At 50.4% G+C, this 27,617-nt stretch overlaps 1 protein-coding gene across 1 annotated transcript; it reads left to right on the plus strand.

The window, feature by feature from the left end:
- The first annotated feature begins 1,700 nt into the window (after positions 1-1,700).
- Positions 1,701-9,500, plus strand: TNFRSF18 (TNF receptor superfamily member 18). Its single transcript, XM_053997257.1, has 7 exons — positions 1,701-1,760; positions 3,431-3,599; positions 5,395-5,529; positions 6,336-6,423; positions 7,147-7,235; positions 8,209-8,349; positions 9,139-9,500. Exons 1-7 carry the CDS (start codon positions 1,701-1,703, stop codon positions 9,285-9,287), a joined length of 831 nt encoding a protein of 276 aa, XP_053853232.1. The 3' UTR covers positions 9,288-9,500.
- The last annotated feature ends 18,117 nt before the right edge of the window (positions 9,501-27,617 follow it).

A 27,617-nucleotide genomic window follows, 5' to 3' on the forward strand; every position in this document is an offset into this window, starting at 1 on the left:
TTATTTTGGGCCGGTTTCTTTTTCTTTCGGGCCGGTTTCTTTTGTTTTGGGGTCGTTTCTTTTTGTTTTCTCCCGAATCCGCGGAGCAGGGGCTCCAGGAAAAGGGGGGTGATGTGGGCACGGGAGAATTCCCGGGAATTCTTGGGGTTGGAAAAGCTCTGTAGGGTCAGAGCCCGACCTGTGCCTGATTCCTGAGTGCCACACTTGGGAATTCCTCCAGGGATGGGAATTCCACCCTTTCCCGAGGCCTGACCCCATTTTCCACAAGGAAATCCCAAATGAAATTCCCCTGGCACAATTTGAGGTCGTTTCTCCTCATCCTATCCCAAAACCCGACATGTGACTGATCCTCACCCTAAATGCCACATCCAGGAATTCCTTGGAAACCTCCAGGGATGGGAATTCTGCCGTTTCCCAAGACCTGACCCCATTTTCCACGAGGAAATCCCAAAGGAAATCCCAATCCCTGGCACAATTTGAGGTCATTTCTCCTCATCCTATCCCAAAACCCGACCTGTGCCTGATCCCTGAGTGCCAAATCCAGGAATTCCTCCAGGGATGGGAATTCCGCCCTTTTCCCAAGGCCTGACCCCATTTTCCACGAGGAAATCCCAAAGGAAATCCCAATCCCTGGCACAATTTGAGGTCGTTTCTCCTCATCCTATCCCAAAACCCGACCCCCGTCCGGCTCCAACCCCAAATTCCTCACAAATCCCTCGGGATGTGCCTCTGGGTGAGGACATTCCCGTGTTTCCATGGGCAGAATCCATGGATTTTTCCCCCAAATCCCGTCCTTGCAGGTTTGAGAACACCAGGGCGTGGAAAAGGGATTTGATCCGGGACATTTTTCCCTCTTTTCCATCCCGGGTTGGAATTTAGGGTTGGAATTTTTCCCAGGAGAAGGCAGGGCTGTGATCAGTGGGGTTTTGGGAAGGATCCCGGGGTTTTGATGGATTTGGGGTTTCTGGGAATGTCAGATATTTTGGGATTTTCCTCGTGGAGTCCCCAGATTTGCAGCCCAAAGAGGGGAATTTCCCATAGAGTGAGTTGAGTGAATTTTTGGGAAGGATCCAGAGATTTTGATGGATTTGGGGTGAGGATTTCACTCCAGATTTCTGGGAATGTCAGATTTTTTGGGGATTTTCCCCAGATTTGGAGCCCAAAGACGGGAATTTCCCACGGAGTGAGGTTTTGGGAAGGATCCAGAGATTTTGATGGACTTGGGGTGAGGATTTCACTCCAGATTTCTGGGGAATGTCAGATTTTTTGGGATTTTCCTCATGGAGTCCCCAAATTTGCAGCCCAAAGAGGGGAATTTCCCATGGAGCAAGTTTTTGGGAAGGATCCTGGCCTTTTGATGGATTTGGGGTGAGGATTTCACTCCAATTTCTGGAGAATGTCAGATTTTTTTTTTGATTTTTCCCAAATTTGGAGCCCAAGGAGGGAAATCTTTTCGGGAAGGATCCAGAGATTTTGACGGATTTGGGGTGAGGATTTCACTGCAGATTTCTGGAGCATTTCAGATTTTTTTGGGGGGGGGATTTTCCCCGAATTTGGAGCCCAAGGAGGGGAACCTTTCCGTGGGAAGGAGTTTTTCTGGGGAGGGGAGCGAGCCGTGCGTGCGGCGCCCGAGCAGGGTGAGGATGGAGGGGAAATGCCGGCGGGCAGAGGCGGAGCTGCCGAGAAAAGGCCACGGCGAGATGGAGGAGCCGATAATCAACGCCATCAATCCGCCAAACCCGGGCCCGGGAGCGCCAAAGGTCAGCGCTGACTCCGGGCTCGGGAGCTCCGAGCGGAAATTCCGTCACCTGACGGGGCCGGGGGCCTCAAAGGGCAAAAGCGGCCCCAGAGCAGGAAAAAAGAAAAAAAAAAAAAAAATCCCCGACTGGTAAAAAGAAAAAAAAAATAAAAAAAGGAGAAATAAAGGAATTCAGTGTGTGGGTTTGGTGTGAGAAACGGCGAAGGTGGGAGGAGAAGGGGCAGCGGGGGTGGGGAAAGGCTGGGATGGGATTAGGGAAGGCTGGGATGGGTTTGGGAAAGGTTGGGATGGGTTTGGGAAAGGTTGGGATGGGTTTAGGAAAGGTTGGGATGGGGTTAGGGAAGGTTGGGGTGGGTTTAGGGAAGGTTGGGGTGGGTTTGGGAAAGGTTGGGATGGGTTTGGGAAAGGTTGGGATGGGTTTAGGAAAGGTTGGGATGGGGTTAGGGAAGGTTGGGGTGGGTTTAGGGAAGGTTGGGGTGGGTTTAGGGAAGGTTGGGATGGGTTTGGGAAAGGTTGGGGTGGGTTTAGGGAAGGTTGGGATGGGTTTGGGAAAGGTTGGGATGGGTTTAAGGAAAGAAGGTGGTTGGGAGGGGTTTTAGGGAAAAGTTGGGATGGGTTTTAGGGAACGGTTCTTCTCAGGGGGAAGTTGGGATGGATTTTAGGGAGGGAGGGATGGATCCATGGATGGAATTCCCAGGGAATTTATGGCTGGAGAGGGGCTGGGATGGGATTCCCAGGGAATTCCTGGCCAAGATGGGATTCCCAGGGAATTTCAGGCTGGGAAGGGGCTGGGATGGGATTCCCAGGGAATTCCTGGCCAAGATGGAATTCCCAGGGAATTCCTGGCCGCCCCACCCCTGCGGTGCCCCGGGCCAGCCCGAGCTCTCTGCAGCCGCCGATTTTTCAGCTCCCTCCTGCCCCACCCGTTCCCAGCCCCACACCCCGAATGTCGCCCCCTTGAACCCTCGGCCACCCCAATCCCCATTTTTTGGGGCCGCCCCAATCCCCATTTTTTGGGGCCGCCCCTTTCCCTGCCCCCACCTCTGCCATTTGAGCCCCAACCTTCTCCCCGCCCCCCAAAAAACAACAGGAAGAGCTCGGCCACAAAAACCCCGGCGCCTCCTCTGCAGCGGGGCCAGAGCGGTGACAGGGGTGGCACTGCCAGGACAGGCGTGGCACTGCCAGCTGCGGTGACACTGCCAGGTTTGGGGTGGCACTGCCAGGACAGGGGGGCACAGCCAGAACAGGGGAGCACAGCCAGAACAGGGGGGCACTGCCAGGACAGGGGGGCACAGCCAGGACAGGGTGACACTGCCAGGTTTGGGGTGGCACTGCCAGGACAGGGGTGGCACTGCCAGGACAGGGGGGCACTGCCAGCTGCGGTGAGACTGCCAGGACAGGTGACACTGAGGGGACAGGGGGGCACTGCCAGGACAGGTGACACTGCCAGCTGAGGTGGCACTGCCAGGACAAGGGGGCACTGCCGGGACAGGTGACACTGCTGGCTGAAGTGGCACTGCCAGCTGCGGTGACACTGCCAGGACAGGGTGACACTGCCAGGACAGGGTGGCACTAGCAGCTGCTGTGGCACTGCCGGGACAGGGGGGCACTGCCAGGACAGGGTGACACTGCCAGCTGAGGTGGCACTGCCAGCTGCTGTGGCACTGCCAGCTGCGGCGGCGCTGCCGGGACATGGCCGGGTGCCGCCTGTGGCTGCTGCTGGCGCTGCTGGCCGGGCGCTGGGCGCGGCCGGGCCGGGCCGGGCACTGCCAGGCCGGGGAGCTCCGGCCTGTGTGGGGAGATGGCACCAAGTGCTGCCCCAGGTGCACCTGGAGGGGACGTGAGTGCTGTGCGGAAAGGGGGTGTAAACGGGGTGTAAATTGTGTGCTGGGTGTAACTTGGGTGTAAACGGGGTGTAAACGGGGTGTGCTGGGCGTAACGTGGGTGTAAACTGTGGGTAATTGTGTGTGCTGTGCGGAAAGGGGGTGTAAACGGGGTGTAAATTGTGTGCTGGGTGTAACTTGGGTGTAAACAGGGTGTAACTTGGGTGTGCTGGGTGTAACTTGGGTGTAAACGGGGTGTGCTGGGTGTAACTTGGGTGTAAACTGGGTGTAAATGGGGTGTGCTGGGTGTAACTTGGGTGTAAATTGTGAGTGCTGTGCAGAAATGGGGTGTAAACTGGGTGTAACTTGGGTGTGCTTTGTGTAACTTGGGTGTAAACTGGGTGTAACTTGGGTGTGCTGGGTGCAACTTGGGTGTAAACTGTGTGTAAATTGGGTGTGCTGTGTGTAACTTGGGTGTAAACTGGGTGTAACTTGGGTGTGCTGGGTGCAACTTGGGTGTGCTGGGTGTTACTTGGATGTAAACTGTGGGTAATTGTATGTCCCGTGTGTAACTTGGATGTAAACTGTGGGTAGTTGTGTGTGGTGTGTGTAAATTGTGCGTAATTGTGTGTATTGTGCAGAAATGGGGTGTAAACTGGGTGTAAATTGGGTGTGCTGTGCAGAAATTGCATGTAAACTGTGTGTAAATTGTGTGTAACTGTATGTGATGTGTGTAAATTGTGGGTAAATCGTGTGTAATTGTGTCAGGTGTGTAAATTGGGGGTAAATGGGGGTAATTCTGTGTAACCTGTGTGTAAATGGGGGTGAATTGTGGACAAATGGGGGGAATTGTGTGTAACTTGTGTGTAAATGTGGGTAATTCTGTGTAACCTGTGTGTAAATGGGGTAAATGAAGGGAATAGTGTGTAAACTGTGAGTAAATGGGGGTAAATGGGGGTGAACTGTGTGTAAATTGTGTGTGATGTGGTAAATTGTGTGCAAATGCAGGTGAATTGTGTAAATTGTGTGTAAATGGAGGCAAATGGGGGTAAAGTGTGTGTAATTGTACGAGACGTGTGTAAATTGTGGGTAAATTGTGGGTAATTGTGTGAGGTGTGTAAATTGTGGGTAAATTGTGGGTAATTGAATGTGATGTGGGTAAATTGTGTGGAAATGGGGGTAAACTGTGTGTAAATTGTGTGTAATGTGTGTGTAAATTGGGGGTAAATGGGGGTAAATTGTGTGTAACTGTATGTGATGTGTGTAAATTGTGTGTAAATTGTGTGTAAATTGTGTGTAATTGTATGTGATGTGTGTAACCTGTGTGTAAATGGGGCCTTTTCCCTGGGAACGGGAATTCCTTTGGAAGGGGAATCCCTTTGGAATGGGAATCCCTCTGGAAGGGGAATTCCTTTGGAAGGGGAATGGGAATTCCTTTGGAAGGGGAATCCCTTTGGAAGGGGAATCCCTTTGGAATGGGAACGGGAATTCCTTTGGAAGGGGAATCCCTCTGGAATGGGAATCCCTCTGGAAGGGGAATACCTTTGGAATGGGAATGGGAATTCCTTTGGAACGGGAACGAGAATCCCTCTGGAAGGGGAATCCCTTTGGAAGGGGAATCCCTTTGGAACAGGAACGAGAATCCCTTTGGAAGGGGAATCCCTCTGGAAGGGGAATCCCTTTGGAATGGGAACGAGAATCCCTTTGGAAGGGGAATCCCTCTGGAAGGGGAATCCCTTTGGAATGGGAATCCCTTTGGAATGGGAATCCCGGCCTCTGGGCCCAGCGGCGTTAACCCCTTCCCCGCCGCAGGAACGCCGGCGCCCTGCGAGGCGGCGCAGGACCACGACTGCAAATGTCCCCCGGGGCACAGCTGCGCCGACGAGCCCTGCCAGTTCTGCAGGGCCCTGCCCCGCTGCCCGCCCGGCTGGGAGCCCAGCAGGATCGGTAACGGGATCGGGATTTGGGATTTGGGATCGGGAATGGGATTTGGGATCGGGAATGGGGCAGGGAATGGGGCAGGGAATGGGGCAGGGAATGGGACAGGCACTGCCAGTTCTGCAGGGCCCTGCCCCGCTGCCCGCCCGGCTGGGAGCCCAGCAGGATCGGTAACGGGATCGGGATTTGGGATTTGGGATGGGGAATGGGATTTGGGATCGGGAATGGGATTTGGGATGGGGAATGGGGCAGGGAATGGGGCAGGCACTGCCAGCTCTGCAGGGCCCTGCCCCGCTGCCTGCCCGGCTGGGACAGGGAATGGGAATAGGACAGGGAACAGGATCAGGAATGGGGCAGGGAATGGGAATAGGACAGGAATGGGGACAGGGATGGGACAGGGAACAGGACAGGGAACGGGGACAGGGAACGGGACAGGGAACAGGACAGGGATGGGGCAGAGAATGGGACAGGGATGGGGCAGGGATGGGGCAGGGAATGGAACAGGGAACGGGACAGGGAACAGGACAGGGAACGGGACAGGGAACGGGACAGGGAACGGGACAGGGAACAGGACAGGGAATGGGACAGGGAACGGGACAGGGAATGGGACAGGGAACGGGACAGGGAACGGGACAGGGAATGGGACAGGGAACAGGACAGGGAATGGGACAGGGAACAGGACAGGGAACGGGACAGGGAACGGAACAGGGAACAGGACAGGGAATGGGACAGGGAACGGGGCCGGCCCTGGCTGTGCTGCCAGCAGCTGTCCCGGAATTTGGGATCTCAGCCATTCCCACCCTTTTTCCCGGCAGGCAGAGTGAATTTCCAGTTTGAGTGCAAACCCTGCGAGAACGGCACCTACTCCAGCAGCAGGAGGAGCTGGTGCCGCAACTGGACCGAGTACGGGGCAGCCAATAATCAATGATCAGTAATCAATAATCAAGAATTGAGAATTATTGCTTTCCTTCTTCGAAAACGGAAATAATAATAATAATAATAATAATAATAATAATAATAATAACAACATTAATAATAATAATAATGAGGATAAGAATGGCCTGAGTATGGGTTTATTGATAGTCCCCTTATTTGAAAATAATAGTAATAATAGTAATAATAGTAATAATAATAATAATAATAATACTGATACTACTACTACTACTACTACTAAAATTGGTGTTTCCCCCCCGCTTTGAAATTAGGAATAAAATTAAGGAATAAAATTAAGAAGCATATAATAATAATAGTAATAATAATATAATATCAATTAATATTGAAATATCAGTGAAGATATTCAACACTACCATTAAGAAATCAAATTGAATCCAAAAGGATCATCATGAGATTAATTGATGAATTTTTGAATTAAGCAACACCCGGCATTTCGTTTAGTCTCGAGGCAGAGTTTAAGCCAAACTCCCAGATTAAACCCGCCTAAAATCAAAGTTAAGATTGCTGTAAAAATGACTCCAAACAGGGAAATCCATGGAAAAGCGCGGGGAAGAGCCCAAAGCTCCCCTGCCCTGGATCAGGAGGGGAAAGGCTCGGGAGGAGCGGAGGGGAGGGGGAGAGGGAGGAGGGCGGGCGGGGAATTGCGGCGATGCCGAATCCCGTCCTCTGCAGCTGCGAGAGCAGCGGCTTCGTCACGCTGCGGGAGGGGAGCAGCACCCAGAACGCCGTGTGCGGCCTGCCCGGCGCGGGCCCGCAGCCAGGTACCCCCGGCCGGGCCACATCCCCTTCTCCCTCCCGGGAATGCTCGTGGGAAGCTGCTGCTGCTCCCTGGAACATCGCTCCTGTCTCCTTCTCCTGCTGGCTCTTCCTTTTCCTCTTCCCTTTCCCATCTCCTCTTCCCTTTCCTCTTCCCCTTCCCTCTTTTTTCCCTTTCCTCGTCCTCATCCCATTTCCTCATCCCATTTCCACTTGCCTCTCTTTTCCCTCTTTTTTCCTTTTCCTCTTTCCCTTCCATCTTCCCTTTCCTCGTCCTCATCCCATTTCCTCTTTTCTTTTCCACTTCCCTCTCTTTTCCTCCTTCTCCTCCTCCTCCTCTCTTTTCACTTCCTTCCCTGCTCCCTTTCTTTTCCTTTCCCGCCTCCCTTTTCCTTTCTCCCTTTTCCTTTCTCCCTTTCCCTCCTCCCTTTTCCCTTTCCCTTTATTTTCCCCCTTTTCCCTCCTCCCTTTCCCCCTTCTCCCTTTTCCCTCCTCCCTTTCCCCTTCTCCCTTTTCCCTTCTCCCTCTTCCCTTTTCCCTTCTCCCTTTTCCTTTTCTTTTCCCCCCTTTTCCCTGCCCCCTTTTCCTTCCTCCTCTCCCCCTTTTCCCCCTCCCTTTTCCCTCCTCCTTTCCCCCTTTCCCCTTTTCCCTTTATTTTCCCCATTTTCCACTCCCCCTTCCCCCTTTTCCCTTCTCCCTTTTCCCTCCTCCTTTCCCCCTTTCCCCTTCCCCCTTTTCCCTTCTCCCTTTTCCCTCCTCCTTTCCCCCTTTCCCCTTCCCCCTTTTCCCCTTTTCCCTTTCCCCCATTCCCATCCCACTCCACGATTCCCTCCCCTCCGAGCCTCTCCCACCTCCCCTCTTTCCCACAGAGCCCCCCCCAAAAACCCATCCCTGAACTCCCCTGGAGGATCTCCCTGCCCTGGGAGAGCTCCCAGCGGCGGCATTCCCGCGTTTCTAATTAACTTTCGTTAATTGCAGCGCGGCCGCCGCCGGAGCTCCGCTCCAGCCCCGCGCTGGCCGCGCTGGCGGCCGCGGCCGCGTTCGGGCTCGTGCTGCTCTCGCTGCTGCTGCACCTCCGCGTCTGGAGCCTGCGGCGGGACGGGAGAGCGCGGCCCGCGGGTCAGCGGGCTGGGAATGCCGGGAATGGCTGGGAATTCCGGGAATGGCCGGGATAAAATCCGGGAATGGACGGGAAAAAATCCGGGAATGGCTGGGAAAAAATCCGGGAATGGACGGGAAAAAATCCGGGAATGGCTGGGAAAAAATCCGGGAATGGACGGGATAAAATCCGGGAATGGACGGGAAAAAATCCGGGAATGGCTGGGAAAAAATCCGGGAATGGACGGGAAAAAATCCGGGAATGGCTGGGAAAAAATCCGGGAATGGACGGGATAAAATCCGGGAATGGACGGGATAAAATCCGGGAATGGACGGGAAAAAATCCGGGAATGGCTGGGAAAAAATCCGGGAATGGACGGGAAAAAATCCGGGAATGGCTGGGAAAAAATCCGGGAATGGACGGGATAAAATCCGGGAATGGACGGGATAAAATCCGGGAATGGCTGGGATAAAATCCGGGAATGGCTGGGGAAAATCCGGGAATGGACGGGAGAGCGCGGCCCGCGGGGTCAGCGGCAGGGAATGGCTGGGATAAAATCCGGGAATGGCTGGGAATTCCGGGAATGGCTGGGAATTCCGGGAATGGCTGGGATAAAATCCGGGAATGGACGGGAGAGCGCGGCCCGCGGGTCAGCGGGCTGGGAATGCCTGGGGAAAATCCGGGAATGGACGGGATAAAATCCGGGAATGCCTGGGGAAAATCCGGGAATGGCTGGGAATTCCGGGAATGGACGGGATAAAATTCCCGGCATTCCCGGCTGAGTTTTCCTGCGTTTCCCTCGTTCCCAGACGCCGATCCCGGCCCCAGCTTCCCGCGGCCGCCGCCGCCCCCGGGCGAGGAATCCTACAGCATCCAATTCCCGGAGGAGGAGCACGGCGACAAATCCCAGGAGAAGCTTTCCATCCTCTCCCTGAAAGTGTACAGCGAGCTCCGCTAAGGGATCCCAGAACGGGATCCCCCTCCGGGATCGCCGGGAATGCGGGGCGGGGCTGGAATTCCCAAAAAAACGGAGCAGCAGCAATGGGGCGGGGAGAGGCGGCGTTCCTCCGCGGGGAAGGAGCGGCTTTGGGGCGGCTTTGGATCGGCTTTCCCGAAAAAAAAAAAAAAAAAAAGCTGGAATTCAGGGATAAATCCTGCTGCTGTTGGTTCAGGAGGACGGGAGCAGGGATTTCCCGGGATATCCTGATTTCCAGGAGTGGGAGTGGCGGCCACAGCTCCTGCTTTTCCCACATCTCCTTTTCCTGAATCTCCTTTCCCCGCATTCCTGCTTTTCCCACATTCCTGCTTTTCCCACCTCTCCTGCTTTTCCCACATTCCTGCTTTTCCCAAATCTCCTTTTCCCACCTCTCCTGCTTTTTCCCACATTTCCTGCTTTTCCCACATTCCTGCTTTTCCCACTTCTCCTGCTTTTCCCACATTCCTGCTTTTCCCACCTCTCCTGCTTTTCCCAAATCTCCTTTTCCCACATTCCTGCTTTTCCCACCTCTCCAGCTTTTCCCAGATCTCCTTTTCCCACCTCTCCTGCTTTTCCCTCGGTTTTCCAGCGGCCCCGGCTGGGTCATTCCCAACCCCATCCCTGCTCCCACCCAAAGATTCCCTTGGGAAGCTCCTCCTGTGCCACAGGGATTTTCCTGTGCGGCTTCTTCCAAGGAAAACCGGGGAAAAAAGGGAGTGGAGCTCATCCAGGGGATGGTCAGAGCTCTGGAAAAACGGGAAAAAAAAAATCCTGGAGAACGCTCCCAGGTGGGATTTGGGCATTTCTGATCCCTGCGGGCCCTTCCCGCTGAGGATATTCCAAGATTTTTGATGTAATTCCAGCAGGTTTGGGAAGTTTTTTTGGGCTGACCCCCTGTGGAGATGGCAGCGCCAACATCTGTATTGATAATTATGGATAATTACGGATAATTAGGGATAATTACGGATAATCCAGGACCAGCCGCTCGTGGAAATCCATGGAAATTCCCAGGATTTCAGAGGAATTGCACGTGGATTTAAACCTCTCCTGGATGATCCCTGGATTCTGGCCTGGGAGCTCTGGGAATGTTCCCCTGGACAAGGATTGGGAAAGGAAAAAAAGGGGGGGAAGAAAAAAAACCCCGTTTTTGGGGCATCAAAATTCCTCCCTCCAGGAGCAGAGATCCGGATCCGGGATTGGGAACAACATCCCGAAAAAAGCCACGGAATTCCACCCAAAGCTCGGCTTTATTCCCACCCAAAGCTCGGCTTTATTCCCACCCAAAGCTCGGCTTTATTCCCACCCAAACTCGGCTTTATTCCCCCTTTTCCCAAGCCTTCGGGAGCAGAGCGGCAGCAGAGGGAGCTCTGGAGAGGCTGGAAAAGGGAATTCCAGAGGGGACAGGGGAGGGAATTCACCAACATTCCCTGGAGAATTCCCTGGATGAATCCCTGGGTCATTTTCTGGGTCATTCCCTGGAGAATTCCCTGGAGAATTCCCTGGGTCATTCCCTGGATGAATCCCTGGAGAATTCCATGGATAAATCTCTGGATAAATCCCTGGATAAATCCCTGGAGAATTCCCTGGAGAATTCCCTGGATAAATTCCTGGGTCATTCCCTGGAGAATTCCCTGGATAAATCTCTGGATGAATCTCTGGATAAATCCCTGGGTCATTCCCTTGATAAATCCCTGGAGAATTCCCTGGATAATAATTCCCTGAATAAGTGCCTGGATAAATCCCTGGGTAATTCCCTGATAATTCCCTGGGTCATTCCCTGGAGAAATCCCAAAGTTTTGGAGCCCAGAGGGATCAGAGGCTGTTTTTATGGCCGGAGTGAGGAAATCTGGGAATTGTTTCCCTTTTTCCATCCAAGGCCCCCGGAAGAAGCCGGATCTGCTCCTGCAATCCCTGAAAATGGAATTTTGCCAGGAATTCTCCCTCTCAAGGGAATTCCCCCACACTTCCACCAAGACAAAAGTGCCCAAAATTCCTCAAATTAACGGGAAAATTCATCAATTCTCCTGATTAGAGAATTTTATGGGGCTTTTCTGCACATTTCTGCCAAAAAGGGGGTACAAAAATCCCCCAAAGGAATTCCAGCTGTGAAATCCCAGGAATTCTCCCTCTCAAGGGATTTGGGGGGGAGGAGATGGGCCCCAATCCAAGGATTTATGGAGGAGGGGATGGGCACAAATCCAGGGATTTATGGGGGGATGGGCCCAAATCCAGGGATTTTTTTTGTGGGGATGGGCCCAAATCCAGGGATTTAGGGGGGGGGATGGGCCCAAATCCAGGGATTTATGGGGGGGGATGGGCCCAAATCCAGGGATTTATGGGGGGGGATGGACCCAAATCCAGGGATTTATGGGGGGATGGGCCCAAATCCAGGGATTTATGGGGGGATGGGCCCCATCCCAAGGGATTTATGGGGGGGGGATGGACCCAAATCCAGGGATTTATGGGGGGATGGGCCCCATCCCAAGGATTTATGGGGGGGGGGATGGACCCAAATCCAGGGATTTATGGGGGGATGGGCACAAATCCAGGGATTTTTTTGTGGGGGATGGGCACAAATCCAGGGATTTATGGGGGGGATGGGCCCCATCCCAAGGGATTTATGGGGGGGATGGGCACAAATCCAGGGATTTTTTGGGGGGGGGGATGGGCCCAATCCCAGGGATTTATGGGGGGGGATGGGCCCAAATCCAGGGATTTTATGGGGGGGGGGATGGGCCCAAATCCAGGGATTTATGGGGGGGGGGGATGGGCCCAAATCCAGGGATTTTTTTGTGGGGATGGGCCCAAATCCAGGGATTTATGGGGGGGGATGGGCCCCATCCCAAGGGATTTATGGGGGGGGATGGGCCCAAATCCAGGGATTTATGGGGGGGGGGATGGGCCCAAATCCAGGGATTTTTTTTGTGGGGATGGGCCCAAATCCAGGGATTTATGGGGGGGGGATGGGCCCAAATCCAGGGATTTATGGCCCCGTTCAAATCCAATTCCCAGAATTCCTCCCCAATTCCCCCCGGGCCTCCTGGAGCAGTTACTCATTAACACCAACTCTTAATTAATCACCGCCCGCTTCCTCCTTTCCTGCTTTTCCTGGGAATTTCAACCTCCCAGGACAAGCCCAGCTCGCTCCAGGCTGGGATCATTTCACAGGAGTTATCACTGGAATTCGGAATATTTTTAATGATGAGCCATCTTTTAATTATAATTACGGACCAATTAATTCCATTTTTCCCCTGATTATCCACGAATTTTAGCGAGGAATCTTAAGCCTGGCTTAGTGCAAAGCGGGGAAAGAAGGATTTAAAGTTTTCCAGGGATGAGGGAAAAGAATTCCAGGCAGGTTTGGCTTGGAAGGGACTTGAAAATTCCTTAATTCCAAACATTTTTGGGTCGCTAGGCCGGGCTTAATTTGGAATTTGGAGCGAGGGAAGGGATTAAATCCAGGGAAAAGCTGGTGGGATTTAATCCCAGATCAAATCCTTGGAATCCCACGGAAAGCTCCGGGCTCAGGAATGTGGGAACTGCCTTGGCTGGCCCAGAAAGGAGCCAAAATCTGGGATCGGGAGGAATTTTGGGATGGAAAAGGGGAATAAGGAGGAATTTTGGGATGAAAAATGGGAATCGGGAGGAATTTGGGGATGGAAAATGGGAATCAGGAGGAATTTTGGGATGGAAAGGGGAATCAGGAATTTTGGGATGGAAAAAGGGAATCAGGAGGAGTTTGGGATGGAAAAAGGGAATCAGGAGGAATTTCTCCATGGAAAATGGGAATCAGGAGGAATTTGGGATGAAAAATGGGAATCAGGAGGAATTTCCCCATGGAAAATGGGAATCAGGAGGAGTTTTGGGATGGAAAATGGGAATCAGGAGGAATTTCCCCATGGAAAATGGGAATCAGGAGGAGTTTTGGGATGGAAAATGGGAATTGGGAGGAATTTCCCCATGGAAAATGGGAATCAGGAAGAGTTTTGGGATGGAAAGGGGAATCAGGAATTTTGGGATGGAAAAAGGGAATCAGGAGGAATTTTCTCTCCATGGAGAAGGGGCTGAAATCTGGGAATGGTTCTCAGGGAGGAATTCCCACCGCTGGAAGTGTCCATGGAATTCCTGGATGTGGCACAAGGCCGGGATTGGGAATTCCCTGGATTTTTGAGCCCAGCCTAAAGGCTCCCGGGACTGCGGCACGCGGGGGTGAGGATGGATCTGAGTCGGGAATTGCGGCGGAATTCCCGATCCCTGCGGATAAACCGAGGTGGGAGCCCCGAATCCGGGGGATTCTCACGGGGAGGTCCTGCCGCGGAGCCAGCCCCGGCCCGCGGATCGGCCACGCTGGGATTCGGGATCCTCCCCTAAATCCGGGCTCGGCTTTGCTGGAATTCTGGGATGAGGCTCCTCTGCTGCCCCAGCGAGGGATTTCCTGGGAATTTTATTCCATTGGAGAGAAGAGGATTTTCCTTCGGGAATTCCAACTTCCAGAGGGATTTCCTTCGGGAATTCCAAATTCTAGAGGAATTCTCTTTGGGAATTCCAACTTCAAGAGGAATTTCCTTCAGGAATTCCAAATTCCAGAGGAATTTTCTTTGGGAATTCCAACTTCAAGAGGAATTTCCTTCTGGAATTCCAACTGCCAGAGGATTTCCCTCTGGGAATTCCAAATTCTCTTTGGGAATTCCAAATTCCAGAGGAATTTCCTTTGGGAATTCCAACTTCCAGAGGATTTCCTTCGGGAATTCCAACTTCTCTTTGGGAATTCCAACTTCCAGAGGAATTCTCTTTGAGAATTCCAACTTCAAGAGGAATTTCCTTCAGGAATTCCAAATTCCAGAGGAATTTTCTTTGGGAATTCCAACTTCCAGAGGATTTCCCTCTGGGAATTCCAACTTCTCTTTGGGAATTCCAACTTCCAGAGGAATTCTCTTTGGGAATTCCAACTTCAAGAGGAATTTCCTTCAGGAATTCCAGCTTCCAGAGCAATTCCCTCTGGGAATGGGAATTCCAACTTCCAGAGCAATTTCCTTTGGGAATACCAAATTCCAGAGGGATTCCCTTTGGAATTGCAGCTTCCACCATGACTTTGATCCGTTCTCCACCAGCTCCTGCTGGCTTGGGATGAATTCCTGGAGCTCGGAACGTTCCTCCAGCTGCTCGGAGCCATTTCCTGGCTGGAATTCCCAGTTTTCCTAAGGAATTCCACCTGGAACAAGGCAGGGGGAAAGGTCGGAAGTTCAGGAGCAACCACGGAGATTTAATGGAGAAATTGGGGAAAAAACCTTTGGGATTGTGGAAAATGTTCTTTGGGAATGGGAAAAAAATTTCTTTGAGATTGGGACAAAACACATTTGGTGTTTGGACAAAAAAGTTCTTTGGGGTTGGGGAAAAAAACCTTTGGGATTGGGAAAAAAATCTTTGGGATTGGGACAAAAAACGTTTGGGAATTGGGACAAAAGTTCTTTGGAATTGGGGAAAAAAACCTTTGGGATTGGGACAAAAAAATTCTTTGGGACTGGGGAAAAAAAGCTTTGGGATTGGGAAAAAAGCTTTGGGATTGGGGGAAAAAAGCTTTGGGATTGGATCAGAAAATCTTTGGGATTGGATCAGAAAACCTTTGGGATTGGATCAGAAAAGCTTTGGGATGGGGGAAACGATCCCAATTTCCCTTCCCACCCCGGCTCCTGCCCTGAACCCCCTTCCCCGGGCAGGAAGGGCGGAATTCCCAGGAAATCTCCGTGTCCTGAGCCGTGCCGACCGCGTTGGAGGAGGGGCAAAAACGGCGGCTTTGGGACGTTAGCCCTGACCTAAGCCCAGCTCCCAGGGAATAGTTTTGATCCCCGTTCCGATTTTCCCCTCCCCGTTCTCCCCCAAATCCATCCTTACCCTGTGGAAAATCCCGGGAAATCCCGGCCCGGCTGGGATTTGGGGCCCGGAGTGCTTTGGATCGCCCTTTAAACATCGTTACCAGACAGTGTTAGAGTAGAGGCAGCAAATCCAGCACTGCCTGGTAAGATGCCCAGAGAGGACCAGCGAGCGCAGCAGCCGCGGGAATCGGCAATTCCGTGTTCTTTGCGAGGCCAGAATTCCAGGAAAACCCAAGGAAAGGCTTTGCTTCTTCGGGAATTTGCCGCGGGTGCAACAGGAGGGTGAGGGGGGAAAGGAGGGATTGAAGCCGTGGGGGGGTTTTGGGGGGGAAAGAGCATAAAAAGGGATTTAGTTCGGGTTTAAAGTGGAAATAAGGGGGTTAAGCCTGGTTTAAGGCAGGACAAAAAGAGAAATGTGAGGTTAAGTCAGATTTAAGAGAGATAGAAAAGAGCAACAGGAGGTTAAGCCTGGTTTAAGGCAGGACAAAAAGAGAAAATGAGGTTAAAGCTGACTTAATAGAGGTCTAAAGGAGAAACAGGAGGTTAAGCCTGGTTTAAGGCAGAGCTAAAAGAGAAAATGAGGTTAAAGCTGACTTAATACAAGTGTAAAGGAGAAACAGGAGGTTAAGCCTGGTTTAAGGCAGAGCTAAAAGAGAAATGTGAGGTTAAGTCAGATTTAAGAGAGATAGAAAAGAGAAACAGGAGGTTAAGCCTGGTTTAAGGCAGGACAAAAAGAGAAAATGAGGTTAAAGCTGACTTAATACAAGTCTAAAGGAGAAAGAGGAGGTTAAGCCTGGTTTAAGGCAGAGCTAAAAGAGAAAATGAGGTTAAAGCTGACTTAATAGAGGTCTAAAGGAGAAAGAGGAGGTTAAGCCTGGTTTAATACAGATTTAAAAAAGAAATACGAGGTCAAGCCTAATTTAACAAGGGGTTAAGACAGATCTAAACGAGAAGCAGGAGGTTAAACCTTACTTAGTAAACATCTAAAAGAGGAAGATGAGGTTAGACTTGACTTAACAGAGCTCTAAAAGAGAAGGATGAACTAAGCCTGCTTTAACACAGGTCCAAAATAAAGCCATGAAGTTAAGCCTGATTTAAGTTCAGCCTGGTTTGGTGCCGATCTACGAGCAGAACAGGAGGTTAAGCCTGGCTTAACACACAAGAGCGAGGCAATCCCGACGTTCCTTCCCAAGCAAATCCTCCCTGGGAAGCTCCTGGTGCGTAAAAGAAGATTTTTTTGGGACAGAGATTTCCCCTTTCCCCCCTTTCCTAAACCACTTCCCCTTCCCAGCGGGGACATTCCCAACATTCCCAGAGGTTTGGGAAGATTTTTTGGGTTTTTTTCATTTTTTTTTTTGCAGCGCCCCATCCGTGCCTTTTCCCTGAGCCAGGCTTATCCCCCAGCGAGATTTCGGATTTTCCCAACCCACGCTAAACCCAGCCCGAAATCAGAGCTCGGGCTTGGATCTGGGCAGTGCCCAAGGCTGGAGCTCTTAAGCCGGGCTTAAGCCCCGCTGGCGGAGTGCAGGAAACGCCTTCATCATCATTACCAGGCAGTATTAGAGCGGCACAGATCATCCAATGCTGCCCAGTAAGATGGCGAGGACGTCTCAGGCTCGAGGCTCCAAAATCAGAATCTTTTGGAGCAAAAAAAAAAAAAACAAAAAAAAAAACAACCCAAAAGGATTTGGGAAAAAAAAAAAAAAAAAAAAGAAGAAAAAAAAAAAAAAATTCGCACCTGGGAATGGTTTTCTCTTGGGGTTTTGGCTTTTTTTTTTTTTTTTTTTTTTTTTTTTGGGGTGTTTTTCAGGGAGTTGGGTTTAAATTGGGTTTAAATTGAGTTTAAATTGGGTTTAAAGCTGGGTTTAAATTGGGCTTAAATTGGGTTTAAATTGAGTTTAAATTGGGTTTAAAGCTGGGTTTAAATTGGGTTTAAAGTTGGGTTTAAAGCTGGGTTTAAATTGGGTTTAAATTGAGTTTAAATTGGGTTTAAATTGGGTTTAAATTGGGTTTAAATTGGGTTTAAATTGGGTTTAAAGTTGGGTTTAAATTGGGTTTAAATTGGGTTTAAATTGGGTTTAAAGTTGGGTTTAAATTGGGTTTAAAGCTGGGTTTAAATTGGGTTTAAATTGGGTTTAAATTGGGTTTAAAGCTGGGTTTAAATTGGGTTTAAAGCTGGGTTTAAGTTGGGTTTAAATTGGGTTTAAATTGAGTTTAAATTGGGTTTAAATTGGGTTGAAATTGGGTTTAAATTGGGTTTAAAGCTGGTTTTAAAGTTGGGTTTAAATTGGGTTTAAATTGGGTTTAAATTGGGTTTAAAGTTGGGTTTAAATTGGGTTTAAAGCTGGGTTTAAATTGGGTTTAAATTGGGTTTAAAGCTGGGTTTAAGTTGGGTTTAAATTGGGTTTAAATTGGGTTTAAATTGGGTTTAAAGCTGGGTTTAAATTGGGTTTAAATTGGGTTTAAATTGGGTTTAAAGCTGGGTTTAAAGTTGGGTTTAAATTGGGTTTAAAGCTGGGTTTAAAGTTGGGTTTAAAATCCCACAAATCCATTCCCCAAACCCGGCAGAATTCCCAAGAATCCTCCTGGATAACAAAAGCCCTCACCCAGAATTTCAGCCACGTTTCCAGTGGAATTGCAACCCCAAAAAACGGGATTTTGAAATCCAAAAAATGGGATTTTGAAATGGAATTTCAACCCAAAAAATGGGATTTTGAAATGGAATTTCAACCCAAAAAATGGGATTTTGAAATCCAAAAAATGGGATTTTGAAATGGAATTCCAACCCAAAAAAATGGGATTTTGAAATCCAAAAAATGGGATTTTGAAATGGAATTTCAACCCAAAAAATGGGATTTTGAAATCCAAAACATGGGATTTTGAAATGGAATTGTAACCCCCCCAAAAAAAAGGGATTTTGAAATGGAATTTCAACCCAAATAAATGGGATTTTGAAATCCAAAAAAAGGGATTTTGAAATTGAATTCTACCCCAAAAATGGGATTTAGAGGACGAACCCAGGGCCTGACCTCACTCCCCAAAAATGAAATAAAATCACTTTATTGAACTTCTCCTTTTTCCCTTTGGAGCCCAACTCTCCAAAATTCAGGAAAAAACAGGAAATTCCTCCAAAATTCAGGAGAAAAAAGAGGAAATTCCTCCAAAATTCAGGAAAAAACAGGAAATTCCTCCAAAATTCGGGGGAAAAAAAGGAAATTTCTCCAAAATTCAGGAGAGAACAGGAAATTTCTGTAAAATTCAGGAGAAACAGGAAATTCCTCCAAAATTCAGGAGAAAGCAGGAAATTTCTGTAAAATTCAGGAAAAAACAGGAAATTCCTCCAAAATTTAGGAGAAAAAAAGGAAATTCCTCCAAAATTCAGGAGAGACCAGGAAATTCCTCCAAAATTCAGGAAAAAACAGAAAATTCCTGCAAAATTCAGGAGAAACGAGGAAATTTCTGTAAAATTCAGGAAAAAAACAGGAAATTTCTCCAAAATTCAGGAGAAACCAGGGAATTCCTCCAAAATTTAGGAGAAACCAGGAAATTCCTCCAAAATTCAGGAAAAAGCAGGAAATTCCTCCAAAATTCAGGAAAAAGCAGGAAATTCCTCCAAAATTCAGGAGAGACCAGGGAATTCCTCCAAAATTTAGGAGAGAGCAGGAAATTCCTCCAAAATTCAAGAAAAAAAACAGGAAATTCCTCCAAAATTCAGGAGAAACCAGGAAATGCCTCCAAAATTAAGGAGAGAAACCAGGAAATTCCTCCAAAATTCAGGAGAAATCAGGAACAGCCGATCCCGGTTGGATCCAGCATTGGGATAAAGACAAAATTGGAATATTGGGATTTTCCAGGCACCAAAAAGGAGCCGGAGAAGCCCCAGGTGAGGGGGAATGGAGAATCCAACCCAAAATGGCTCCTGGCTCCTCCCGCCGCCGCCGGGAGCCGGAATTTTCCTCGGCGCCCGCTGGGATCCAAACAGAATTCCCAAATTTCCGCCTTCCGCTTGGGGAAAATCCCAACCCCATCCCCTTGTCGGGAATTGGGGCCGGGGAGGAGGAAAAATGAACATTTTTGGGATGGGGAGCTGTGGAGGGTGAGGAGGCCTCGTTAAAACGCTGGGTAATTAAAGAAGTCATTAAAACGTGGCAATCGTTACTCAGAGGCAGCGGCGAACTCGGATTGGAGTCGTCGCTTTTCGTCCAAAACTGGGAAATCCTCCCTTAAATCCAAATATTCCAAACGGTGGGAGATCCCCCTTCCATGTCATGCTCATTTAAATAAATTCGATTGGGATTTTAATTGAATTTTAATCCAATTTTCCCAATATTCCTTTTTTTTTTTCGTGACTTTTATACCCAAAATTGGGAAATCCTCCCTTAAATCCAAATGTTCCGAAATCCAAAAACATGGGAAGGAACCCCTTTAATTCCATGCTTGTTTGATATAAATTTTATTGGGATTTTAATGGGATTTTTCCCAATATCCCGTTTTTTATTCAGAGCCAGCAGCAAACCCGGATTTGGAATCCTCACTTTTAGTCGAAAACTGGGAAATCCTCCCTTAAATCCAAATATTCCACAATCCAGGAATATTGGAAGAGTCCCCTTCAATTCCACGCTGGTTTCCAATCGATTTTATTGGGATTTTAATGGGATTTTCCCAAGATTCCTTTTTTTTTCTCAGAGCCGGATTTGGAATCCTCAGTCGAAAACTGGGAGATCCTCCCTTAAATCCAAATATTCCACAATCCGGGAATATTGGAAGAGCCCCCTTCAATTCCACACTGGTTTCCAATCGATTTTATTGGGATTTTAATGGGATTTCATCGGATTTTCCCAATATTCCTTCTTTTTTTCCAGAGGCAGCAGCAAACTCGAATCGTGACTTTAACTCCCAACACTGGGAGATCCTCCCTTACACCCAAAGATTCCCAAATCCAGGAGTGTTGGAGGAACCTCCTTCCATTCCAGGCCGGTTTCCCGTGGATTTTATTGGGATTTTTTTTGGGATTTAATGGGATTTCCCTTTTGTCCCCAGCTCTCCCTGACACCTGGCTGCCAGCAGCTTTTCCCCCTCGTCTCCCTCCTCCTTCTGGCCGCCCTGGATCTGCTCGGACTGGTTGGACTGGTTGTAAAATGAACGTTTGGATTCATGCGCTGCCCTCCCCTCCCCCAGCGCACACAAAACCCGATCTGTCCGACAAAACCCTCTCGAATCCACCTGGGGGGAGAAGGAGGAAGAGAAAAGAGGGCGGAATCGCGGAGAAAGTCAAGTGGAGAGAGGGGATATCCATGGAAAAGTAGGAAAAGGCCTCCGAGAAGTCGTTCTCGCACTCCGTAAATCCCATTTTTTTTCCCCTCCCCGCTCTACCTGGATACTTTGGATCTTACCAGGACCAGCACAAAATCCAGGGGGAAACTTCAGTGCTGGGAGCTTCTCCCAAAGCCAGGTCAGCCTCCAGGTGGGGAAGGAATTTTGGGAGGATGAAGGAGCCAGGTGAGTTTTCCTCTTCCGCGTCCCGGAAAAGGCGACCTGGGATTTCGCGAGGAAATCGGCGCCGGAGACGAACGGTGGCAAAACCACCGCCAGACCTGGAAAAACAACACTGCTACACCTCGTTAGGCTGCTGAAACGGAGCTTAAAAAACAAACAAAAAAAAAAACAAAAAAAAACCAAAACCCGGCTTAAAAGGGGAAAAAAAGCAGGCCGGGAAGGGCTGGGCCAAGCGCGGCGGCTCCGAGGAGCTGCGTGTTGGAGCTGGAATTGAGGAGGGATGGTTGGGGAGCGAGGCCAAGGCTCGTCTTACATGGAGCCCTTCACCCCTCCCTGCGCAGGTGCACCGGGGCCAGCCAATCCCGTGGCCCCGTGGCCAACAGGTGTGTCCTGGCCCCGGGGAGTGGCCGCGGAGCCGCCTCGGGAGCCGCCGGGGCTGGGCCCGGCCTAACAAAGGCTGGCTTCTTCCCGGAGCCTTGGGGGGTGGCGGGCGCTGGAAGGGACGTTGGAGATCCAGGGTCAGCCCAGGCTGTGGGGAGGGACCTGCCACCATCCCAGGTGGCTCCAAATTGGACTTGGGCACTTCCAGGGATGAGGCACCCACAGATTCTCAGGCCGAGGCCTCACTGCCCTCAGTTTCCTCCCAATTTCCCACCTAAACCCACCCTCGTTCTGTACAAAGCTGTTCCCCAGAAGGGACATTGGAGATCCAGGGTCAGCCCGGGCTGTGGGGAGGGACCTTCCACCATCCCGGGGTGCTCCAAGCTGGACTTGGGCACTTCCATGGACGGGGCAGCCACAGATTTGCAGGCCGAGGCCTCGCTGCCCTCAGTTTCCTCCCAATTTCCCACCTAAACCCACCCTCATTCCACACCAAACCATTCCCAGGAAGGGACGTTGGAGATCCAGGGTCAGCCCAGGCTGTGGGGAGGGACCTTCCACCATCCCAGGGTGCTCCAAGATGGACTTGGGCACTTCCAGATTCTCAGGCCGAGGCCTCGCTGCCCTCAGTTTCCTCCCAATTTCCCATTTAGTCCTGCCCTCATTCCACACCAAACCATTCCCAGGAAGGGACGTTGGAGATCCAGGGTCAGCCCAGACTGTGGGGAGGGACCTTCCACCCTCCCAGGTGCTCCAAGATGGACTTGGGCACTTCCAGATTCTCAGGCCGAGGCCTCGCTGCCCTCAGTTTCCTCCTAATTTCTCATTTAGTCCTGCCCTCATTCCACACAAACCATTCCCTGGGACACTGAAGATCCAGGATCAGCCCGGGCTGTGGGGAAGGATCTTCCACCATCCCAGGGGCCTCCAAACCAGCCTTGGGCACCTCCAGGGACGGGGCAGCCACGGCGCCTCAGGCCGAGGCCTCGCTGCCCTCACAGGGAACAATTTCCTCCCAATTTCCTCCCAATTTCCCCCCAATTTCCTCCCAATTTCCCCCCAATTTCCTCCCAGTTTCCCACCTAAACCTGACCTTATCCACACCAAACCTTTCCCACTGTCCTATTCCTTGTCCCAATCCCTCTCCTGGAGCCCCTTTAGGCCCTGGAAGGGCTCTGAGCTCTCCCCCTCCTCCTACCCCCGCTAAGCTTTGCCAAATCCACCCTCAAAAGGAACAATTTCCTCCCAATTTCCCTCCTAATCCTGACCTTACCCAGCCCAAACCCGTTCCCTGTGTCCTGTCCCTCCGTCCCTTGTCCCAGTCCCTCTCCTGGAGCCCCTTTAGGCCCTCTTAGGGCTCTGAGCTCTCCCCATCTCAAATAAAAACATTGAAAAGAAGAGCACTTAAAAGCAAAACATTTAAAACAAAAGCATTTAGAAGAAAAGAGCTGTTAAAAGTGAGAAGTGTGGCTTTTAAATATCCTTTAAAAATCGGGAATCGGCCCCTTTCAGAGATGGTGTCGGAGAATTCCCCTGGGCGCTGTGCAAATCGAACAAAAACACCAAATGTTTTCTCCTTGTTTTGGAGGAAGCAGGCTCGGATTTCCCAGGGCAGCTGCACTCCCGACTCCAATTATCCCGTTAATTAGCCCCAAACTCCCAGGGGACCCAGGCTCTGCTCAGAAGTGACCCCGAGATCCCCCGGGGAGCTGGGGCTGGGTCGGAGGGGTTGGAGCAGCAGCAGCTGAGCCCGGAGCTGCTCCTTGCCCACTCCTGGAACGAGCTGGCCCCGGGGCTTGGAGGGGATGGGATGGAGGGGACCCCCAGAGCCCGTGGGGTCCTGTCCTGTGCCCGGAGCTCACAGGGTTCTGTCCTGTGCCCGTGGGGTTCTGTCCTGTGCTCAGAGCCCGTGGGGTTCTGTCCTGTGTCCGTGGGGTTCTGTGCTGTGCCCAGGGCCCGTGGGGTCCTGTCCTGTGCCCGGAGCCTGTGGGGTTCTGTCCTGTGCCCGGAGTTCACAGGGTTCTGTCCTGTGCCCGTGGGGTCCTGTCCTGTGTCCTGTGCCCGTGGGGTTCTGTCCTGTGCCCGTGGGGTTCTGTCCTGTGCCCGTGGGGTTCTGTCCTGTGCCCAGAGCTCACAGGGTTCTGTCCTGTGCCCGTGGGGTTCTGTCCTGTGCCCGTGGGGTTCTGTCCTGTGCCCGGAGCCCGTGGGGTTCTGTCCTGTGCCCAGAGCTCACAGGGTTCTGTCCTGTGTCCTGTGCCCGTGGGGTTCTGTCCTGTGCCCGTGGGGTTCTGTCCTGTGCCCAGAGCTCACAGGGTTCTGTCCTGTACCCAGAGCCCGTGGGGTCCTGTCCTGTGCCCAGAGCTCACAGGGTTCTGTCCTGTGCCCGTGGGGTTCTGTCCTGTGCCCGGAGCCCGTGGGGTTCTGTCCTGTGCCCGTGGGGTCCTGTCCTGTGCCCGTGGGGTTCTGTCCTGTGCCCGGAGCCCACCCGGGGCCCTGGGGTGGCCTGGGCAGGACATGGCCACAGAACGTTCTCACAGAGAACATTCCCAGAAAACATTCCCAGAGAACGTTCACTGAAAATGTTCCCAGAGAACATTCCCAGAGAACATTCCCAGAGAACGTTCCCAGAGAACATTGCCACAAAACATTCCCAGAGAACATTCCCAGAGAACGTTCCCGAAGAACATTCCCAGAGAACATTCCCAGAGAACATTCCCAGAGAACGTTCCCGAAGAACATTCCCAGAGAACATTCCCAGAGAACGCTCCCAGAGAACGCTCCCAGAGAACGTTCCCAGAAAACATTCCCAGAGAACATTCCCAGAGAACACTGCCACAGAACATCCCTTCAGAACGTTCCCATTGGAGGATAATCCCAAATATTCCCTACCCCATCAATCTCAGAGAACATTCCCACAGAACATCCCCACAAAACATTCCCACAGCCTCAAAAGCTTGGGGAAAAACCTCAAAAGCTTTGGAAAAAGCCTCAAAATCTTGGGGAAAACCCTTAAAATCCTTGAGCCAACCCTAAATATTCCGTATTTTCTCGCTGCGGGCCCTCAGCTGTGTTTGCTCGGGGCACAGGCGAGAGGGGAGACGATCCCAAACCTGGGAACATCGAGGGGTCCCAGGAGGGAAGCAGGATCCCATTAATCAGCCCCAGGGGATTTGTTCCCTGGTCCAAGCCAAGCAAACACAGGGAAATCAGAGCCCTTAAGCCGAGCTTAATTCCTGGTTCTGAACGAATCCCAGATCAGGCAAATAATGATTGCTCGGGGCCTTTTTACTCAGCGGTTAGATCAGCTTGGGCTCAGCGCAGGATTTTGAAAATCCAGCTTCAAAATTGTCCTTAAGACCTCAGACTCAGTCTAAAAACCCTTCCTTGAATTCTTGGGCTCAGAATTTTGAGAACCCAGATTAAAAAAAACTCCTTGAATCCTTGGATTCAGCACAGAACTTTCAGAACCCAGCTTAAAAACCATTCCTTTAAACCTCGGGCTCGGAATTTTGAGAATTCAAGTCAAACCCTTGGGCTCAGCACAGAATTTTGAGAGCCCAGTTTAAAAATCCCTCCTTGAGACCTTGGGCTCAGAATTTTGAGAACCCAGCTTAAAAACCTTTCTTGGGACCTTCGGCTCAGAATTTTGAGAACCAGGTTTAAAAATCCTTCCTTGGGACCTTGGGCTCGGATTTTTGAGAACTCAAGTCAAACCCTTGGGCTCAGCACAAAATTTTGGGAATCCAGATTAAAAACTCCTCCTAGAGACCTTGGGCTCAGAATTTTGAGTACCCAGCTTAAAAACCATTCCTTTAAACCTCAGGCTCAGAATTTTGAGAATTCAAGTCAAACCCTTGGGCTCAGCACAGAATTTTGAGAACCCAGTTTAAAAATCCTTCCTTGGGACCTTGGGCTCAGAATTTTGAGAACCCAGCTTAAAAATCCCTCCTTTAAACCTCAGGCTCAGAATTTGGAGAATTCAAGTTAAACCCTTGGGCTCAGCACAGAATTTTGAGAACCCAGTTTAAAAGCCCTTGGGATCAACAGCACAGACCTTTGAGAATGTGACTTAAAAACCTTCCTTGAGACCTTGGGCTCAGAATTTTGAGAACCAGGTTTAAAAATCCTTCCTTGGGACCTTGGGCTCAGAATTTTGAGAACCCAGCTTAAAATCCTTCCTTGGGACCTTGGGCTCGGATTTTTGAGAACTCAAGTCAAACCCTTGGGCTCAGCACAAAATTTTGGGAATCCAGATTAAAAACTCCTCCTAGAGACCTTGGGCTCAGAATTTTGAGTACCCAGCTTAAAAACCATTCCTTTAAACCTCAGGCTCAGAATTTTGAGAATTCAAGTTAAACCCTTGGGCTCAGCACAGAATTTTGAGAACCCAGTTTAAAAATCCTTCCTTGGGACCTTGGGCTCAGAATTTTGAGAACCCAGCTTAAAAATCCCTCCTTGAGACCTCAGGCTCAGAATTTGGAGAATTCAAGTTAAACCCTTGGGCTCAGCACAGAATTTTGAGAACCCAGTTTAAAACCCCTTGGGATCAACAGCACAGACCTTTGAGAATGTGACTTAAAAACCTTCCTTGAGACCTTGGGCTCAGAATTTTGAGAACCAGGTTTAAAAATCCTTCCTTGGGACCTTGGGCTCGGATTTTTGGGAACTCAAGTTAAACCCTTGGGCTCAGCACAGAATTTTGAGAACCCAGTTTAAAACCCCTTGGGATCAACAGCACAGAACTTTGAGAATCTGATTTAAAAACCTTCCTTGAGACCTCAGGCTCAGAATTTGGAGAATTCAAGTCAAACCCTTGGGCTAAGCACAAAATTTTGAGAACCCAGCTTAAAAACTCCTCCTAGAGACCTTGGGCTCAGAATTTTGAGAACTCAAGTTAAACCCTTGGGCTCAAGTTAAACCCTTGGGCTCAGCACAGAATTTTGAGAACCCAGCTTAAAACCCCTTGGGATCAACAGCACAGAACTTTGAGAATCTGACTTAAAAACCTTCCTTGAGACCTTGGGCTCAGAATTTTGAGAACCAGGTTTAAAAATCCTTCCTTGGGACCTTGGGCTCGGATTTTTGAGAACTCAAGTTAAACCCTTGGGCTCAAGTCAAACCCTTGGGCTCAGCACAGAATTTTGAGAACCCAGCTTAAAACCCCTTGGGATCAACAGCACAGACCTTTGAGAATGTGACTTAAAAACCTTCCTTGAGACCTTGAGCTCAGAATTTTGAGGACCAGGTTCAAAACCCCTTGGGATCAGGAGCACAGACCTTTGAGGGTGCAGCTCAAGCCCCTGCGCTGAGCAGAGCTTTGCCAAACCGATTCAAAAGCCGTCCTTGGCCCCTCGGGCTGAGCGCGGGACGCTGAGAGCTCCCCGTCCCCTCCTTCCCAGGAATTCCGGCCGTTCCTGCCCTTTCCTCCTGCCACTCCTCCCTGCCCGCGCTCGCTGATCCCGGCAGGACAAAGGGGACTGAAAAGAAAGAGGAAAAAAGGGGAGGGAAAAATTTAAATAAATAAAAGGAACAAAGGCTTTCATCGGCAGAGCAGGAAGAGTTCACATCTAAAGCGTGGGGCTGCCAAGAGCCAGGCTGAGCGTAGGGATTGGTTTTCCAGATTGGTTTTCAGCCCATCCCGGGGGTTTTGGGTCATCCTTTCCCTGCTTTTGTCTCCTCCTGGGGCAGCTGAGTGCAGCAAAACCCCAAATTTAATCCCAGATTGGTTTCCAGGCCATCCTTTCCCTGCTTTTGTCTCCTCCTGGAGCAGCTGAGTGAGAGAAAAAATCCCAAATTTAATCCCAGATTGGATTCCAGGCCATCCTTTCCCTGCTTTTGTTTGTCCTGGGGCAGCTGAGTGCAGCAAAACCCCAAATTGAATCCCAGATTGGTTTTCAGCCCATCCCAGGTTTTCCAGGCCATCCTTTCCCTGCCTTTTCAGTGGGAACAAAAATCCAAATTTAATCCCAGATTGGATTCCAGGCCATCCTTTCCCTGCCTTTGTCTCTTCCTGGAGCAGTTGGAGTGGAACAAAAATCCAAATTTAATCCCAGATCGGTTTTCAGCCCATCCCGGGTTTTCCAGGTCATTTCCCTGCCTTTGTTTCCTCCTGGGGCAGCTGAGCGGAACAAAAATCCAAATTTAATCCCAGGGCTTCCCATGGCTTCTCTGGGAAATCCATCCCAGGGATTTCTCAGTGTCCCAAGGAAGGATTTATCCCAAATTTCTGATCCCTGACATCCAGGGGTGGGATTCTCTGGGAAATCCATCCCAGGGAAGGATTTCTCCTGAATTTCTGACCCAAACAGGCACAAGGGCAGGAGCAGCCACGGATTCCCTGGGAATCCCATCCCAGGGCAGGATCCCAAATTTCCAACCCCTGATTTTTGGGGATTTGGATTCTTCAGGATTCTCCATCCCAGGGAAGGATCTGTCCTGAATTTCCAGCCCCTGATTTTTGGGGATTTGGATTCTCCAGGAATCCCATCCCGGGGCAGGATCCCAAATTTCCAACCCCTGATTTCTGGGGATTTGGATTCTCCATCTCAGGGAAGGATTTCTC

This window comes from Vidua macroura, chromosome 23 (assembly GCF_024509145.1).
Source record: "Vidua macroura isolate BioBank_ID:100142 chromosome 23, ASM2450914v1, whole genome shotgun sequence".
NCBI lineage: Eukaryota > Metazoa > Chordata > Aves > Passeriformes > Viduidae > Vidua > Vidua macroura.